Source organism: Crotalus tigris, unplaced genomic scaffold, assembly GCF_016545835.1.
Source record: "Crotalus tigris isolate CLP2741 ecotype Arizona unplaced genomic scaffold, ASM1654583v1 scf7180000021179.819088, whole genome shotgun sequence".
Classification (NCBI taxonomy): domain Eukaryota; kingdom Metazoa; phylum Chordata; class Lepidosauria; order Squamata; family Viperidae; genus Crotalus; species Crotalus tigris.
Genome location: NW_024098385.1, coordinates 606,089 through 625,483, shown reverse-complemented (window position 1 = coordinate 625,483; position 19,395 = coordinate 606,089). Strand labels below are relative to the sequence as shown.

Genomic DNA, 19,395 nt, shown 5'->3' with positions numbered 1-19,395 from the left:
ACTTTTTGATGTGTACAAGAGATTAAGCGGGCACCTAAACCTTCCAAAGCACGTGGAAGTGCCCATGGCTAACGTGGCAGCTCAGAGCCGGGCGCCTTCGAGGGCGACGGTTCCTTCTCTGAGCTGGTCGGCCCAAAAAACGTATATCCGGAGCGAGGCCGAGTCTAAGCCGCCGCCGAGCACGCTGGTTGGCTGGCCGGTCGTGGGGCGGGCGGGCGAAGCGGGGGAGCAGCCGGTACTTCGCCCCGTAGCTGCGCCGAGGCCGGCCGGCCAGCGGGGGCAGCAGATCTTCCGCCGGGCCGGGGCCGCCAAAGCCCGTCCCGGAGCGTCTGTCGCCTGCATGGCGGCGATGAACGGCGACCGCAGCCCCTCAGGAAGGGAGCCCCACGCCGCCGCCCCGCGACTCCCGGCGTCCCTGAGGAGGCGCCACCCGGCCAGCCGCAGGTGCTCCGTCCCCCCGGGACCCTCTTCCTGCCGCTGCCGGCCGGAGCCCCGCGGCTCTCGGCTCCGGGGCCCGCAGAGTCTTCCCCTGCGGGGAGGTCGCCGCCCCCTGCGCGCGGCCGAGGGGCTGGCAGGGCCGGAGGGGCGGCGGGCAGGCGGGCGCCCCTTCCCGGGAGAAGCGCGGTGGCCCTTCGCTCCTGTTTGGCCGCCGCGGGCTTAGGGCGGGCTACTCCGGCCCGAATGCCGGCGAGTTGGGGCCTCCCGGCGGGCACGGCAGCCTGAAAGCGGGCTCGCCGCCAACCGGAGTCCCCAACGGAGGACCCGCCGCCTCCGTTAAGCAGAGCCTGGAGCTGCCCGGCAGAACTTCGGCCGTTGCGCTGCCCTCCCTCGGCCAACCAGTCGGGAGACGGGAGCTCTCGCTGGCAACCTCCACCAGCCAGCTTGTCCGCGGGCTTTGCGGAGGAATCATCCCGGGCAAGCCCGGGCTGCGTGGGACGCGGGAATCCGGCTTTGTATCTCGGTTTTCTCAAGCTCAGAAACTTTTAGGTGCGCGGACTGCAACTCCCAGAATCTGCTGGCTGGGAATTCTGGAAGTTGAAGTCTCGTTGAGAAACTCTGAAGTGGCTTCCCACGACCACTGACTGCTTTCTCGGGCCCTTCGTTGAGGCTGAAGTGAAGCCGGATCTGAATATTCCCACACAAAACCTGCCTTTTTTCCTCCCCTCTTGACCGGTCCACAAGTGTCCTATAGTATTTGAATTTGGTGTTTTGGTAACAGCTCTAAGATTTTTGGTGGAGTTTCGTGTTCCTTTCTCACGTTCCTGTCCTTGGATCCGCCAGTCTGTTCCAGATTGGCACCTCTGGTTCTGGCACCACCCCTATAGTCCCATTCTCCCCCCCCCCTTCCAGGGGTTTTCTGGCATGCAGGATGCCAGCGAAGCGAATGGCAGACCTGACAGTCTGAAAAGGCACAGCCAGACTCCTTTTTTTTTTTAACCATCTTCTGTTAGACATTCTGGATTTAAAGACAAGATAGTGGGATAATTGGGGGAAGGAAGCACCCGTGTCCTTTGAAAAATCAGACATCCAGGCAGGATTAAAATATACATGACCTGCAGCCACTTGTTCAGGTAAAGGTGGGTCTTGACTTAATTGATGCCCCTTCCAAGATCCTGGTGGCATCCTGGAGTCAGGCAGGGGTGTCACAGAGTATGGTTAAAATAAAATCAAGATGGGGCCAGTTTGACATGATGCACATAAAAACAGGTGGAACTTTGTTCACACCCCCATGACTGCTGTTTGACTTTTTTTAAAAATCCTGCCGAAACTGCTGAGGACAGGTGAGTCTGTGGTGGCCAAAGGTTGGTGACCTGTATTCTCAGATCTCGGATGCACCAAACCAGTTCCCAGAGAACAACTAATTATTGCTCAAAACAGGTGTGGAGACTGCTGCCTTGCTGCCTTCCACAGGGATGGTGGTAGAAAGATACCGTTAGTGTTGGCCTAACTTTCTGACATTGCATCCATTGCCTTCCCGCTTTCGCTCACAGGCATGGAGCAGTCCTCAAGGATGATGTTTGCAGGAATTCCTGTTTTCATTTTGACTTGTGGTTTTATTTCACTCTGCAAAACTGGGTCCTGGACTTTGGTCGGCCCATCGCCATGGTGAGTACCCCCGGGATGAGGTTTCTCACCGACTGATTGATGTTAAGGGTTCAGATGAGGTAGAGGAGTTGAGGGCGAAGATGCACTGGGAGAGAAAAATGAAGATTCTTTCCCAATACAGATAGTCCTCGATTTACAACAGTTCGTTTAGTGACCGTTCAAGGCTACAATGGCACTGAAAAAAGTGACTTATGACTTTTGACCGTCATATGATCAAAATTCAGATGGTTGGCAGCTGCTTCATATTTATGATGGTTGCCGGGTCCGGAGGTCACGCGATCAGCTTTTGCGACCTGACAAGCAAAGTCAATGGGGAAGCCAGACTCACTTAGCAGGCGTGTTACTAATTTAACAACTGCAGTGATTTGCTTAACAATTGTGGCAAGACAGGTCGTAAAATGGGGCAAGACCCACTTAACAAATGTCTCGCTTAGCAACATTTTGGGCACAATAGTGGTCGTAAGTCAAGGACTATCTGAGTTCTGGCTTTAGCATTCCGGTTTGGGCAGAGGGAAAAGGCTGTTCCTCTTGAATGTGCAGCTGGACTGGTTGCTCCGTTCTCATTTTAAAATGTTTAAAAATTGTTTTAATTTGAAAGAAAATTAAAACGGACGATAACATGCCAGAATCTGCTGATTGTCACTTGAAAATCCTCCTCCCTATCCTGAATGCATTTTGCAAAGAAGATTTGGGATCGGGGTATTCACATTACTCTCAGATTAATTTTTCTTGGCTTTTGACATTCCCTCCCCCCCCCCCCGTCTCACCCACGCAAACATCCCCACAAAAAAACAGCAAGCAAAGATGGTCTTTATAGCCAAGCTGGACAAAAATCTGCAACAGAAAGCCCACCAATAATTAAGGGATGTCACAGTCTCCCCTGTCTTGCTTCTTGCTTTTTTGTGTGTGTCTCCCTCTGCAGATTGTGCTTCCACTTGAATGGTTTCCCCTGAATAGGCCGAGCGTCGGCGATTATTTTCACATGGCCTATAATGTCATCACACCCTTTATTCTCCTGAAGGTAAAACATTTGTTGGGTTCTTTGGTTTCTTCTTGCACAAAACCATCTAGATCAGTGTTACTCAACCTTGGGAACTTTAAGATGTGTGGATGTCAACTCCCAGAATTCCCTAGCCAGCCATGCTGTCTGGGGAACTCTGGGATTTGACGTTCATGCATCTTTAAATTGTCAAGGTTGAGGATCCTTGATCTAGATAAATGCATCATCCATCAACTTTTTTTCCAGACTCTTAAATTCTGGTGCTGGAGGGAGAGAAGAAGCCAACTTGTGGGAGTTGCGAGCTGTCAGGCCCACATGTGAATTGGACTGTGTAATTTCTTGCCTGGAAATCATACATTGTGATGTCCTAGTAAATCCAGCTCCAGTTTGCAAGATAGTTGTGCTTCACTACAGGGTTCATTTACTCTTGGTCAGCAACAGTGAGTTTTGCCACAAGCTTTTGAAAAACACAGGCAAGATTAAAATATCTGAAGGTCCTGATTGATGATAGATGTTCCCCTCAGATAGCCATCTCCCTGAGCTGGAATCAGGGTGAAGAGTGCTCCGTAAGCAGAACCTTTGGAGATGCCTCCTTGCAGACCATGCACACGCCTACAGATAGCTTAGACTACAAGCCCATCATCCCAGTGACTCAGGCTGGTTGACGCAGCCGGTTGATCTTCCAAGGAGACCCAGTCAGGCAAGGCTGCAGGAGGGGCAAGATCTTTCCAATTCTAGATTTCAGATGGTCAGGAAAGGAAAGGGTTAAGCAGCTTCGATCCTTGATTGAATTATGGCATAAGCTGTCCCCTGCCCAAGTCTATAGGGGAACTCACAGCAATAGATAAGGTTTACTTTACATGTTCAAATTCAGGGTACACAAACTTGGCATACACATGTTGCAAAAGTTGAAGAAGAAAGGGGGCCACAGAGAACCTTCTCTATTCTGCAGTGGGAGGGGGGGGAGATGCTGCTATCTCCAAGGAGGGGATTTAGGTCAGGCACAGACGCTTCTGCAGAGACTTTATTTCAGGAACAGTTTTTGAGACTTGGGTCCCTCTTAGGAAAGGGGAGAAGATTTCCAGCTTTTGCTTGATGGAGTTTGGGAGGGGTCCGATTTTGCTCCCCAGCCTCAGACACGTTGCTTTGTGTGCAGCTGATGGAGCGCTCCCCCAAGGCTCTTCCCCGATCCATGGTGTATCTCTGCATCATCATATTCGTCATGGGGGCCAGCATCCACCTGGTGGGTGACTCTGTCAATCACAGACTGATATTCAGCGGCTACCAGCTCCACCTGTCCGTTCGAGAGAATCCAATCATCAAAAATCTCAAGCCGGAGACCCTGGTGAGAGAGGCTGGTCCACTCTGCTTGTGACTCCTGACACTGCTTGTCTGTCTGTCTGTCTATCTCTAGTGATCTATATCGATCTATCTAACGATTATCGATTGCTCTATTTTATCAAGTGATTTAATGCGGCACCCATCTCACCCAAGCGACAGCTCTGGGTAATTTATGGGATTAAAAACAATCCCAATGGGACCCAATAAACACTTAACTGCAAATAGTTCTCAACTTATGACTGGTCACTTAACAACTCTTGGAAGTTATAACAGAATTTTTAAAAAAGGTACCTATGAGTTGTAGCATCCCATGTTCGTATGACTGCAATTTGCTACTTTTTTTGCTGTTTTGCAGGAAAAAATGGCCAAAAATATCCATTGGCTATGCTGGATTTAGCTACTACCACCTGATTTGTTTGACAATGGCAGGGAACTCGCTTTATGACCATCATAAAATGATCATAAAATCGAGTTTGGTCACCTGGTGTCTTGACTTACAACCTCAATAAATTACAACTGGGCTCAGCTTGGTCATAAGCCGAGGACTGCCTGTTCCAACCCCCCCCTGCTAGCAGAGTTCTTTGCTACCTGGCCCAAGTCCCTGTCAGCTGGACCCCTTCAGTCTTTGGACTCTTCCATTTCCTTCCTTTCCAGATCGATTCCTTTGAATTGCTGTACTATTACGATGAGCATCTGGGCCATTCAATGTGGTGAGTCAGTGGCTGCGTTTTGAACCGGCTCCCTTTCCCTGTTGCTGCAGGAGAAACGTGGCCTGGTCTGGTCCTGTGGGCTGAGACAGTGTGAGAGACTGTCTAGGCATCACGAGGGGGGGAGGATTGGGAGCAAGCAGTTTCCGTTTACATGCACAGCCCAGCTCTCTGTGGTTCACTAAAGTAACCCTCCTTTTCCAGCCCTGCACAGGACCCCGAGGAAAAGGTGCTGCTGCAGCTTTAAGAATCCTGTTAATTTTAATGAGTCACTGCCTTAAAGCCACAGGGTCTTTTTCCTGCCTGCGGGACACTAGTCAGCCACCAAAAATGTCATAGAGATTAAGAACTGAGAAAGTAGCTAAGGATCAGGAGGAATCTGTTACTACAATGTTTCTCAACCTGATGTGTGTCAGGCTACATCCCTAGGAAAGAAAGACCCTGGACTCAGTTTGATTGAAGTGACAGGTTCTAAGGATTAGTGGTTGCAAACAAAGCAAGGCTAGAACTAAGGTTCTCGGGTGAAATGTTACAGCATTTCCCCCCTTCTCCCCGGCCCTTCCCCCTTGACCTGTCTGTCTTCGTCCAATGGCGTTTTGGAAACCCTCGGATATTTGGTGCCACTTGGTGCAATTCACATTCCTTTCCCAGGATTCCAGGCCTTGAAGTCTGGAATCGGCCTGTTCTCACCACCACCCTGCTCATCTCTACCTTCTATACACTAATTGCTTATTTCCTTCCCCCCCCCCCTTCCCCTAACAATTTGCGGTAGGATTGCAGCAAAGCGTTAAGTTGACAATGGCAGATCTGACAATGTGTGGATTTCAACTTCCAGCATTCCCCAGCCAGCTTTGCTCTGCTGGCTGGGGCATTCTGGGGATTGAAATCCACATATCTGCAAGTTGATAAGGTTGAGAAATATTGTGTTAGCGCCTTTTCTGACCAGCATATTTGATTCAAGTCATATGTCTTGGAATATAAACCGGGTTGGTCAGAAAAGGCACTCCTCCACTCCTCCAGGTTATTTTTTGCCACCAAAGATGAATGGGGCTCTCTTCTTACAATTGAAAACAAGTCTATGGTTACTGTAGGCTGGCAGGATTCCTGTTCTGGCTTAAATGTCCAGTCAAAGTGGCTGGGAATTTCTGAGGGGTAAAGATGGTGAGGGGAAAAAGATAGGGCTCTCTCACAGCTTGGTTACACTTGTAAGAACACTAGATGCTCAAAGACATAGTCCCTGAGAAATCAAGTAGCATTTTTATTAGTCAAAGGAAGGTGAGGGCTTCCAGGCTCCCTCAAATGTCTCTTCGGGCCATTAAGCAGCTACTTTGTCCACTCACCAAGCCAGAAGAACTGAAATGAGCTGTTAAAACAGCAGGAAGCCCTTTTCCACCTTGTCCCTCACAACCTCTTGCAATTTTGTTCTTTTCACAGGTACATACCCTTCTTTCTCATCCTGTGCATATATTTTTCTGGCTGTTTCATACCCTGTAAAGAACAACAGCCAAGAATCCCTGTGGCTGCTTTACTCCTCATTGGGCCCAGCAGCCTCTATTACTGGTAAGTGAGCCAAGGTGACACAAGAAGGCAACAGTACCAAGCCGGGTGTATTTGCTTGTGAGACCGTTGGTATCTCAGGGGTCAGACAGCTGGTGTTTGGACTATCCCACGTGGAACATAAAACAACAGGGTTGGAAGGGACCATGGAGGTCTTCTAGTCTAACCCCCTGCTCAAGCAGGAAACTCTCTGCCATTCTACACAGATAGCTGTCCAGTCTTTTCTTAAAAACCTCCAGTGATGGAGCACCCACAACCTCTGAAGCAAGTCATTTCATTGGATAATTGTTCTCACTGTCAGAAAATTTCTCCTTAGTTCTAGATTGGATCTCTCTTGATAACCTTCCATCTGTTATTTCTTATCCTGCCCTCAGGCGCTCTGGAGAAGAGGCCAACTTCTTCTCAGTGACGGCTCCTCAAATATTGGCAGATGCCGTATGTCACCCCTAGTACTTCTCTTTGTTAGACTAACAGATGCCCAATTTCTGCAACCGTTCATCGTACGGTTTAGCATCAGGAATAATCTTTTAAGTCTCAATAGTTATTTTATTGATCCCCTGCAAGAGGAAAACGCCACGAAAGGGCTTGGCTCCTGGGATTCCTTTTTTCCAAGCAAATGTCACAATATGGGCGGCCAACATGACCAGCTGACTCTTTTCTAACTCTAAAGCAGCTGCTCCGGTGGGGAAGAAAACTCCCTTCCCATGAGAGACTCAAGAAATGGAACACAGGTTTACAAGATTTGCACAGAACAGAGTCATTAATTAACACTATTAAAGATATCTCCTCTATTGGCAATACAGTGCCTTAATTTTGCCGTATCACACAGATCCAATGTATTGACTTCTTCCACAGTCTAAATAGGCTACATCCACAGCATTTCTGCAGTCTACAATCTAATCACTTTGCTAAAAACAAAAAATTAAAATTAGTGGGCAGAACCAATTTTTAGTGAACCCATGCTGGCTTCTAGTAATCTCGTTCCCAGAAATGGATTTCAAATTAATGGTTCTGTAGTTTCCACTTTTTTTCCTTTATAAAGATTGGAAATAATGTTGTGTTGTATTGTTCAAATATATTTCAAATCTAGGCTGAACATTTGAACAGACTTTCCAAGACAGAATTTGCAAAATACTTCAATATTTTATGGCCCGGTCTCTTGCCTGTTAAACTGCTAAGAGGAGAAGGATCTATCAATTCTAGCCAGGGGTCCTTTATCGAGTGGGGCTGGGGAAAGGGAGCTGTGCCAAACTGATCCATGGAGACAGTTTCAAACTCTGGTTCCGTTTCTTTCCTGTTTGAAACTTTAAAATTCATCCTGGAGAAAAAGAAGGGAGGGGGGATGCCTGCTCTCTGTCCCCTTTTGGTGCAGTAGTATCTATGGGGTCTCCCAGGGGTCTTCGTGACTTTCTTCTCTTTGCGTTCCCTCAGCCTCCGGCATTTGTTCTAACTGAGTTGAATCCTGGCCTCTTTTCAAGGCCTTGCATTTCCTGAAAAGGGGACTGTCTGTCCCACGGGGCCCTTTGCTGGCTCCCCGGGGGATAGAAGCCGACAGGTAGCTGCTGCTGCTCTTTGTTGCCAGGTTTTGGCAGCCTTCCAAGAATATTTCTCCTGCGTCTCTTGCAAAGCTTGCTGAAAACAGTTTTAGGGTAGTCCTCAACTTACAACAGTTTGTTTAGTGACCGTTCAAAGTGACAGCGGCACTGAAAAAAGTGACTTAGGACTGTTGTTCATGTTTACAGCCTTTGCAGCATCCCCGGGGTGACTTGATTAAAATTGTGGCTCTTGGCAACGGGTTCATACTTATGGTGGTTGTAGCGTCCCAGGGTCACGGGATCCCCTTTCACAACCATCTGACAAGCAATGTCAGGGAACTGGATTCACTTAACAGTTGTGTCACTAACAACTGCAGTGATTCACTTAACAACTGTGGCAAGACAGGTCGTAAAATGGGGCAAAATTCCCTTAGCAAAGGTCTCAGTGATAGAAATTTGGGGCTCAGTTGTGGTTGCAGGTTGAGGACTTGTGTTTGTGAGGAGATGAGGGGGGAACAAAAGAGTCAGAAATTAGGCTGTGCCTTCAGCATCTGGCCTGCCCGCCCCGCCCCCCCCCAGCATGCAGAGCCCCCCCTCTGGAGGGTAGCTACACCTTTCCCCCCCTGAGAAGGTGGGTGACCCCGGAGAAGCCTCCGCAGCCGCCTGGGCTCCCTTCCTCTTGCAGGTACCTCGTCACGGAGGGCCAGATCCTCACCCTCTTCGTCTTTACCACCTTCGCCCTGGTGGCGCTCGTGATGCACCAGAGGCGGAAGGGCCTCATCATGGACAGCAACGGCCGCTTCCTCTTCTACTCCTTTGTCATCACGCTGGGGCTGGTGGCTCTCTGGATTGGCTGGCTCTGGAACGACCAGACCCTCCGGAAGAAATATCCCGGGATCATCTACGTTCCTGAGCCCTGGGCCTTCTACACCTTGCACCTCAGAAATCTGCCCTCGAGAAAGGCGGAGGGCCTCTGATACGGCGGCTGCCTTTATTTGGGGAGACGGAGCCTGTTGGGCAAGTCGGCAGGGCTAGGGTGGCGCCCACAGAACAAAGGGCTCTGGTGTTCGAAGGAGCCCGATTCTGTCTGGATTCATTTGGAAGCAGGTTCCACCAAACGGGGGCCTCCTCCCAAATCAATCTTTTTATTGCAAGATCAGCCGTGGACTAGAAGAAGGGGATGTGGTCGCAGAAAGAATACTCGGAACCCGAATGAGTCTACGCCATCCACTGAACTGACATTCCTTCGGCACCAGGATTTGTATTTTCCCATGGTTTAAGTCCTCTGTGACTGGGAAGATGCCTGGCCTATATAGAGCTTGTTAGAACGTTGAATGGAGACGAGGGTCCAGGAGACGCCGTGTGGCTTCTGTTGTCTCATTTTGCATACTCCATTCTACATTGGGTGGAAATTATGCAAAGATGAAGAACTGCTTATCTCAAATGTAGTATGATCTCTGCATTCAGTTCTCAACCAGGACACTGATAGCTAGTTTGATTGTTGACTCCTCAGATTCGTGGTGCAAGTAGATAATATTAAGTCTAGTGAATTTTGAAATGGATAAAAACACTGAAAATTTTGACTTTCAGCTTCTAGCTCTATGAATTCCTGGCTTTTGGCTCACTAACATGGATGTTGCAGATACAGCTGAAAAAGAGATAGGTTCAGTCAGGGGTGCAGAAGGTATTACAAACATGAGATTAGGAGTAGCAGACCTGCAAGAGGGAAAACAAAGAGGCTGCAAAGGGAGGTCAAAGAGCAGCTGCCATGTGGAAAGAGGCTGTCTGGCCCTGTACAGGTAGTCCCCAATTTGCAACAATTCATTTAGTGACCATTCAACGTTATAATGGCACTGAAAAGGGGGCTTATGACCATTCTTCACACAACCATTGCAGCATCCCTGTGGTCATGTGATCCAAATTCGGACACTTGGTAATTGGCTCATGTTTATGACAGTCGCAGCGTCCCAGAGTCATATGATCCCCTTTTGCAACCTTTTGACAAGCAAAGTCAACGGGGAGACCAGATTCACTTAACAATTGTGTTACTAACTTAACAATTGCAGTGCTTCTCTTAACAAATGTAATGAGAAAAGTTGTAAAATGGGACAAAATTCACTTAACAAATGTCTTGCTTAGCAACAGAAATTTTGGACTCAAATGTGATTGTAAGTCAAGGGCTACTCCACACAGGGAAGTTCCTGGCTTTGATCGTGACACCTTATTAGCAAATTATCTATTCCCAGCAGAGGATAAGAATTGTGGTCCAGCCAGCATTAGGTATAAATTAGATGATTTTTTTCACTGATGAAGCCCACCAACCTCTTAGCCAGTCATATTATCAATAACTCACAGCATCCTTTAAAGTTAAGAAGTTCTTCACTGGAACGCTTTTTGGGGGATGTGCACAGGGAGGGACAAAAAAGTTAAAAGAGGATTCTGACCACACAAAACCCCTTGTCTACAGGTGCACTAAAATCAATTAAACAAGACCCCACCCCTGAGGGTTTCAGTTGCACCATCTTGACTCTTACTCCCTTTCAGATGGTCCTTCTGTTCTTGTATTTTGGAAACCTAGAGCAGATTTTTTGTAGCGCAGAAAGGCAATTACAACTCTATAGCCATGTATCCCAAGTGTTTAATGTAGGCAGATAAAAGTGCTAAAATCCTGGATAGAGAGGTGGAAGTTTTCAGGTTTGGCGTGCAGGTAAGCCTCTAAATGTGTGATAGATTCCTTTACTGGTTTCAGGAAGAAGGAAGTTTAAGTAACAGACGAGGTAAATGGTGGGATAAGTTTTTCAAAACAAAAATTGGACTTAATTGAGATGAATGATTTAGTCTTCATGAATGCAAACTTCTTTGTTTTTGTCACAGTAAAAATTACTATTTTGAAAGTGGGAGGGCAATTTCATAAACTTGATGGATTAAATTAAATCACTTCCAGATATCTTCAGAGGAGCTTTTTAAGCATATGTAATTGCAATCCTTCAATGACCTCAAAAAACACGTATGAGAGATTGGATCTGGTCAGTACCGAATGGGTGATGACCAGGATATCCCGCGATGGTAGAAAAGGGTGGAAGGTCTGTGAAGTCAGTGGTAAACTATGCCCAGATTGTTGCTAAGAAAAACATGGACATTTCTGCATGTCAACAAGAAAAGAGCTGAACTAGAATAAGTCTCTTTTAAGAGTGAATTATCTCTGTTTAGTAGCACAAACTTCCCCAGATTGTGAGGATGATGGTCACTACATTTATCGGTGACGAGAAATCTCTTAGGAAACCTTTGTGTAGAAATTGAAAAAAGAAACCCAATTTTTTATTTATGATTTTGATGTTTAGCTAGGATAGATTATAAAAAGAAGAGCATTGTGTTGTAACTTGAGAGGTTAAAATTGCATTGATAACTGCTGTGAAGAATATCAAAGGTCATTTTGCTGTGTATCTTTTCTTTCGGGTTTAACTTTTTTGTTGCATTTTTTTTTTTTTGCTTTCTCTTTGCTTTCATTTTCTTTTCTGAATATATGTTGCATTAGTTTTTATTTTTAAAAAATTCTAATAAAATTATATGGGGAAAAAAGGAATTCTGGAGGATGCTAAGTTCGAGAAGGCTGTGCTAGCATGTTATGCTCTGAACCAGATCTGTGAGCTGCCCTCGTGAGGCCACTAGATGGATGTCTGTGGGAGGGAGAGAGATGCTGCCTGAGGAACAATCGGATAAGAGAGGGCACAGCTCACAGCTGCATAAGGACAGAGAAGGAGACCCAGAAAGAAATCTTCCTAAATTCCGCAGTGTTAAGGAATCTGGGAGATTTGTACTATCAGACTTGCAAAAATCTGTTAATCTAGTTTTATAATAAATGAGTAGAATTAACTTTTCTGGTCGTGTTTCCTGATTGGTTTATCTGGGAAGGCTGACAGCTGTTTGAACAATCATATCCAATGAATGTACATCAGTAGCCCCACATCTGGCTACAAGATTGTGTCACATGGAGGACTAATAAAAAGAGAATATTTATAGCTCAGGGTTGAGCTGTGAAGTCCTTGGTACTTTCTGATCTTGGCTGTTTTCTTACCCACCTAGAGTATAAGCCAGACATTCTCCTCTTGGTCACAGAACACACATTCAGCATATAATGACCCAGAGACGTGATAACCTCCCCAAACCTTGAGAATGGTCAAATATACACATTCTCATGTTTCTGCAAGGCATAATGCGGTATGAAACTCCAGTGAGTAAAAACTGAAATAGAAAAAGGCAGCACTAATTATATGGCAGTAATTACCTGAAAATTATATTTTGCAATTGTGGATGCTACTAATTTTGAACTTTGTTTGGATTCCCTCCCTGAACCAGTTGCCATTGATGACTGCTCACCATCTCAGCTGATAGAAGTCTGTCATTATGTTTGTACTCGTCTGCTCCACGCCCCATCCATTCTCTCACAAAGTAAACTAGTTATGAATTCACACTTGATTTTGACTAGTTTTTATGTTGTGGAAAAAGAAAGCTTAGCTACACTGAAAGGAAGCCTTAATTATATGGTTCAATTAATTGCTTTCACCAATCCCCCTTCAGCAGTTTTCTGATCTTGTGAGGTTTTGCTGTTCTGTTGGCATTTCAAAGGAAACCTGAACCAAGAATATTTGGGTTTAATAAGTTCATGTTTGTAATCATTTCCTGACACAACAATTGTGAAATTCTCTTTCCAGAATGGCAAGACATACCTCCATCCAGACTGAGTGGGTGGGAAACATACGACTTATCGAGAGTGACAGAAAGTTAATTGCCAAATGATTATTCTTAATTATTCTGATGTTTGAAGGTTTGCATGCAGTGAACAGTCAATCAAGCCCAACTTCAGGATGTATGCAGTTGTATTAGAAATGTTAGCATATATTGATTGATTAGTGTATTGTAACCTAATAAAACAAAGAGGTTTATGGTCAGTGACTAGTTGTTGAATTTGTTAATAAAGCTTTGGAGATGTTTTGCTTGCGTGGATTGCCACTAAAAAGTGACTAGCTTGTTCTTTACAATTCAGATTGCTAACCTTAATTCATTTCTTAAGCTGCCTTGCATTTTTTTTGCTATTAAATCTCAATGTTTTTCTTTTGTTTTTACGCAGATGAACCTTCTTGCTAGCTCACATTTCTAGTCCTTGGGAGAGGAGGTTTCAGTTAAATTGTTCTTTTTTTCGCTTGTCATCTCCTAGCTTAAGCTGTCAAGATGAAAAGCCACACAAGATTTAACACATAAAATACCTGTGACAATTAAAAGCATCGCAGTAATTAGTATTTACTATACAAATGACATTCATATTCCAAGCTTTAATTAACAAAGAAAAAAACTGTAAGAAAACATATTTACTCATCACTATTATTTCCCAAAGTCTAATTGGTTACAACACTTATTAAAAGGTGAAAGCAACTGCTGATCTATCCCCTAGGATTGTGCCAGTCACAGGACAGCTATTTTGAACTGAAAATTGCAAGACTACAATACAATCCTACATATTGCAAAAAGTGGTAAACACATTTTCTTAAACACCTCAGCTAATTCGATGGGTTCCAGTCCTGGTAAGTAGGTAATGTGTGGTCTTATGCTTTTAAAGAACCAGATCCTGAGATTATGAAGTATATAAATATTAGAGTGGCTAATAACTGCAAATAGATAGGGTTAGGATCATTTCTGATAAGAATGATAGACATTTTAAAAACAAAATTTAAAAGTAGAATTATTTTTTAATACCAATATCTATTACAAATATTTACAGTCTGCCTCTCACAATATTTACTGTATATACATTATCTACATTATATATTTTATATGCAGCCCAAGACCAAGACAATTTCTCTTCACTCAATTATTCCAGGCAAGCCAAAAGGCTGGACACACCTTATGTAGACTAAACAATTCTTTTGAAAACGTATCTGATACTTTTATTTACAAACTTCCTTCAAGCAAAGTGGTGGTGGTGCTAATAGCCTTATGGTGTAAGTTTTTCCTTCTCTTCATGGACCCTTTTCTATTAGGCACTTAGTGATGGCTACCAATACTGTATGTTCTCTAATAACTCTCTCCAGAGACATACAGGTAATAATAATAATAAACTTGGAAGGGATCTTTGAGGTCATCTAGTCAAACCCCCTGCTCAGGCAGGAAACCCTATACCATTTCAGACAAGTGGCTGTCCAGTCTCTTCTTAAAAACTTCGGGTGTTGGAGCATTCATAATTTCCGGAGGCAGGTTGTTACACTGGTTAATTGTTCTATCTGTTAGAAAATTTCTCCTTAGTGCTAGGTTGATGAGTTTACATCCCTCGCTTCTTGTCCTGCCTTCGGGTGCTTTGGAGAGTAGCTTGACTCCCTCTTCTTTGGGGCAGCCCGAGATATTGGAACATGCTATCATGTCCCCCCTTGTCCGTCTCTTCATTAAACTAGACATACCCAATTCCAGCAGCCGTTCCTCATATGTTTTAGTTTTCAGTCCCCTGATCACCTTTGTTGCTCTTCTCTGCACTCTTTCTAGAGTCTCAACATCTTTTTTACATCGTGGTGACCAAAACTGGACGCCTCTGCTCCTTTTCCTCTTGGCAAAAGGGCCGTCGGGGAGACGATCCCCCCCCCCCGAAGCTTTCCCAGCCCAGCTCGACCTTTTTCTTGCTCCAGCTTCCTGCCGATTCTTTCTCCCGCTAGGAAGGGAGGCCTGGCGCTTGTCACACGCGGGCAGGGCTGGCTGGAAGGGTCGTCCGGGTAACCTTGCAGCCATCCAGATGATGCCCTTAACCCAACCGAGGCTGCCCAGGTTCAGATTGCTCGCAGCATCCCTTTGCCACCATTGGCTGGGCTGCCGTGACGTCACGGAACGCGACCCAACCTGCCGTCCTCTCACGAGAACGGCCCCGCGGCAAGCACCGCGCCGCGAAAGAGCATCGTCCCCGAAAAGGGCAGGTGAGCCTCGCCCCATCAGGCCGTGACCCCCCCCCAAGCCACCCCACCGCGCCCCCGAGGAGGAAACTTCCCGCCCGGCAGCGGCGTCCCGCCTTGAGGGACGGACAAAATGGCTGCCGCGCGCGCGCCGCGGATTCAAACGCCGGGCGCGGGGCGGGGAAGGCGATCTCCCGGCGGGGTTCACTGCGCTTGCGCCCCGCGATTCAAGATGGCGGACAGTGCGGAACTAAAGGTAAAGGCGCAGTTGGGAGCCCCCCCGCGGCCGCTCTCCGCCCCCGCCCCGGGCCGTTTCGGGGGGTGGCGGGACCCGCGGCGGCGCGGTCGGCCCGAGCACGGCGGAGGGGAGAGGGAGAGGGAAGACTGAGGAGGGCGCCCTCCCCGCGGCTGCTATCGCCGTGTCTTCCCCGGTCGCCTTCGTCCCGCGGCGGGGCTCCCCTTTCCTTCTCCGCGGAGGGCCGGGCTGGTCTCCTCCGGGTAGGACGGGAGCCGCGCGACCGTTCCCCCGCGGAGAGTGGAGCGAGCCTGGGACCTCTCTTCTGCCCGGGCTCCCCCCGCTCTTGGGGCCCCGGAGCCCCGCTTGGAGGGCCCAGCTTCTGCCGCAGATGCGGCGGGCCCTCCCGCCCCCTCCCCAACGAAGGCTCCCCAGCCGCTCGGCCCCGGGAGCAGTGCCGGCTTCGCCCCGGGGAAGCGGTCCCTGCTGGGAAAGTCTGTCCGACTCTCTCGGGCTCGGGACGGCTTGGCGGAAGGAGCGGAGGGGCAGAGTCCCCCCCCCCGGGCTTAGTCGCGCCTTGCTGTCAGGCGGCTTTCCGTTCCTTTGGTGAGACGGGGCCGGGGGGGGCAAAGGTTTTTTATTCTTTCTCCCTTGGAAGATGCGTGTGCGCGAGAGCCCAGCCAGGGTCGTGTGAAGGCGGCTCTCCCGGCGAGGGGCGCCATCGGACGCAAAGCGGGAGGGCAGGCGGTGCGCGGGAGTTGGGGCCGATGCCGCGGCTCGGAGTTGCAGAAAGTAAGCGCGGAGATTGCGGGGCTTCCTCGGCTTCTCCCCCTCCCAACTCGCGCGCCTCTCCGCTCGTTTGCAGAGCTGACGCGCTTCCCCCCCCCCCGTCCCAAACGCGCAAGCTTTCTGAGCTCCCTGGAAGGAAACTCGGCTTCCTCCTCCTCCTCCTCGAGAGGAAAGAAGCTAAAAGTAGCGAGTCTCGTTGGCTCCTTTCTGCTGCTGCTGCTGCTGCTGGCCCGAGGGATGCACAGCTGGAGGAGGGAGGGGGAACTCGGGAGAGAAAATGAGTCTGAATATCTCTGAGCGCTTAGCAGCATCTCAAGAAGTTTTTTTTAAAAAACAGTAATATCCCTTTTGTCAAAAGATTGTTTTGATGTAGCATAAGATTCTTAGCGTTTCAATTTCCTTTTGGGATTGCATTGAAGGAATTTGTTGTAATATTAATTTCCTTAACTGTTCCTACGTTTGGTATGATAAAGGATTTTTTTGGGATATATTCAGTTACAGTGCCTAATACTTTCATTTATTACAAGGCTAGTTTCCATGAAATATAGCAAATGCCTGAAGTGCAGGGTAAATGCTTAATTTAAAAAGTCTTTAGTGCAGATGAAAGTCTTTTCTTGTACAGAGTTTCTGTGTTTACAAACCACAAGAGAAGTCAAATTTGTACAGCATCCAGTCGGAGGAAACGTAAAAGCGGCAGCTTACTACTACATTAGATGTTGGCGTAGGTTTAAGTTGTGATGAGGCTGGAGGGGGAGACGGGATAGTTGTATGGAGGCAGGATAGGTGTGAGACAGATAACAGATATCTAATAATTAACAATTATAATGTGTTGAAAACCTATTGTGCTTGTCTTTTTGAGATTTTTTTTGATGTAACAGGGCCAGAGGGTCTGTAGGTATCTAGGTCTTTTTTCATTTGGACTCTTCTTTGACTGTGCTTCGATCCTTAAGGAGTTTGTATAGAAAGTGATGGCTGTTCTCTTTGAATGGATCCTTTTCATCACCTCCCCTTGCCTTTTGTGCTTGAAGAGAGGAGCGGAATTTTGCTGGTCTGGAAATAAGATTTTTAAGAAACCTGCAAGTGTTGTTGCTAGCCAGTTGTAAAGCATAAAACCATTTATCTGTTTTCATTCACTCTTTGAGCTGCTTCGTTAATCTTAGTGCAGCAGATGGGGGGGGGGGAAGTGTTGTAAATGGCTCTGATTGGCTGAGATGATGGGCTTATTAGGGAGTAGTTTTAAAACCTGATTGTTTTCTATGGCAAAACATTCCTCCTTTCCTCTCTCTCCAAGGTCCTGTGGAGAAAGCACATTTATATGTGAGGGATGTACTTTTTTTTTCTTCTGTAAGCATGAGGAAATTACTCAAAATAATAACATAAAAACACTTTTTAAGACATGAAATTCTCCCTGCTGCCCCTCTATCTTTCTTTTCCCTAGCTCATTTGCCAACTTTAGATATTCTGTTCTCTCTCTAGCATCTGTCTGATGCTGATTTTTATTGCTTTCTTTGGTATTAACATAATTTTTAATATATTTATGAGATTGTTTTTTTTAAAAAAATAATACAAACTCTCAAGGTAGTTTACAGAATATTAAATATTAAAACATTGTATACATTTAAAACTAAAATGAAGAATACATGTAAACAAAAACAATTGAAAAGATTTAGAATCTGACCCACCTCATAGGGATGTAGGGAAAATAAAGCCTTCTGGTGAGGGGGGAGATATGTTCATTGTCTTGAATTATTTGTAAAAATAATAAAGGCTGGATACAAATAAAAAATATCTAGCAAATGTAGAATAGAAGACATATTTTTACTGTTTGAGTAGAACTAAGCAACTACAGGGAGTCCTTGACTTACAAAAACAATTGAGCCCAAAATTTCCATTGTGAAAAAGACAGTTGCTGTGTGAATTTTGCCTCATTTTTCAACCTTTCTCACTATAATTATTAAGTGAATTACTCCAGTTATTAAGTTAGTAACATGGTTGTTAAGTGAATTTAGCTTCCCCATTGACTTGTCAGGAGGTTGCAAAAGATAATCACATGACCCCAGGACACTGCAACTGTCATCATGATGGTGGTGGTGGTGGTGGTGGTGATGTTATCCATTCAGTCGTGCCAGACTCTTGGCGATTCTGTAGGTTGTAATAAATGCCATCATGCATAATGTCATAATGCCAGTGCCAAGCGACTGAATTTTGGTCACATGACCATGAGGATGTTGGAACAGTTGTAAGTGTGAAAAACTGTCACTTTTTTCAGTGACATTGTAACTTCGGTCACTAAACAAATGGTTGTAAGTTGAGGACAGCCTATACTTTCCCCCCATTTTGCTGTCTCCAAGTAAAGCAATTGTTTCCACTATTGTGAAAATGGTGAGTGATGTGAAAGTAAATTTGGAATTTCCTTTCACTTTCTAAATAGATTTGGAAGATTTATGGGGGATGTAAACGAAGGAAAGTCTGATCCTCTGTTCCTATCAGACTTGACTTTCTTTGGGGTAGGAAAAGAAGGTAGCTGTCTTACAAAGATCATAAAATATTTTATTACAAATCTTTTATATGCACATGTTTATGCTTATATTACATTTACATTTATACAAACAATAAAGAATATAATATATATTTTACAATTGAGAGCCACTTTGGTGTAGTATTTCAAATACTGGTCTGGAAACCAGAAGACGGTGAGATTTAGGCCTTCTTTAGGCATGAAAACTGAGTGACTTTAGGCCTGTCATATTTCTCAGCAACCCCCACCCCACCCCCCACCCCCCACCCCTAGATTGTTATGGAGAAAATAGGCAGGGATATTAGGCGTGGTCACAGCCCTGAATTGACCAAAACATATTTTAAGAAGGTAGGATTAAAATCTAATAATGATAATCTTGTATGGGAAGGTTATTCAGATATTCTAGATCCAAGTTATATAGAGTTTTCTAAGTAAATATCTGCTTTTAAAGAAAACTCTTCCAAGGCTTGTTACTGGAGCATCAAAGAACAAGTTGGTAGCCAGGCATCCTTAAATTGTTGTACTGTCTGCATTCTTGTGAAATTGCACACTGTTTTCAGTTTTGACTTTCTGCTGGAGGGATAAAACTGATCAGGCTTAACAGGATGAACAAATGGAAAAAAAATCGCTTCCTTTTTTAATTTGGAAAGGTAATTTAAATTCAAGATGAGCTATGTT

The 19,395-nt window shown here is 46.0% G+C and overlaps 2 protein-coding genes across 6 annotated transcripts in view; both read left to right on the top strand.

Annotated features, from left to right (window-relative positions):
* Positions 1–199: 199 nt before the first annotated feature.
* Positions 200–10,164, top strand: CLN6 (CLN6 transmembrane ER protein). 2 transcript variants are annotated; one of them, XM_039369617.1, is made up of 7 exons: positions 200–444; positions 1,992–2,106; positions 3,029–3,127; positions 4,263–4,451; positions 5,102–5,157; positions 6,589–6,714; positions 8,932–10,164. In XM_039369617.1, the coding sequence occupies exons 1-7, from the start codon at positions 341–343 to the stop codon at positions 9,221–9,223; spliced, it is 981 nt and encodes a 326-aa protein (XP_039225551.1). In that variant the 5' UTR covers positions 200–340; the 3' UTR covers positions 9,224–10,164. The 2 variants fall into 2 exon arrangements, with proteins under 2 accessions (XP_039225551.1, XP_039225552.1); XM_039369618.1 differs by having other exon boundaries at positions 279–1,571.
* Positions 10,165–15,348: 5,184 nt separating this feature from the next.
* Positions 15,349–19,395, top strand: part of PIAS1 (protein inhibitor of activated STAT 1) — a 35,789-nt gene continuing 31,742 nt past the window's right edge. Inside the window, exon 1 of one of the 4 annotated variants that reach the window (XM_039369612.1) lies at positions 15,349–15,431. In XM_039369612.1, coding sequence (XP_039225546.1) covers positions 15,408–15,431 — 24 coding nt within the window. In that variant the 5' untranslated portion in view covers positions 15,349–15,407. Of the gene's footprint in view, positions 15,432–16,072; positions 16,203–19,395 lie in introns of those variants that run through there. The other 3 variants (XM_039369613.1, XM_039369615.1, XM_039369614.1) reach the window with 3 other exon arrangements.

Coding starts and splice junctions, on each gene's coding strand:
- CLN6 (XM_039369617.1), top strand. CDS start 341: ATGGCGGCGATGAACGGCGACCGCAGCCCCTCAGGAAGGGAGCCCCAC. Junction 445..1,991: donor CGCCACCCGGCCAGCCGCAG/GTGCTCCGTCCC, acceptor TTTCGCTCACAG/GCATGGAGCAGTCCTCAAGG. Junction 2,107..3,028: donor TTGGTCGGCCCATCGCCATG/GTGAGTACCCCC, acceptor CTCCCTCTGCAG/ATTGTGCTTCCACTTGAATG.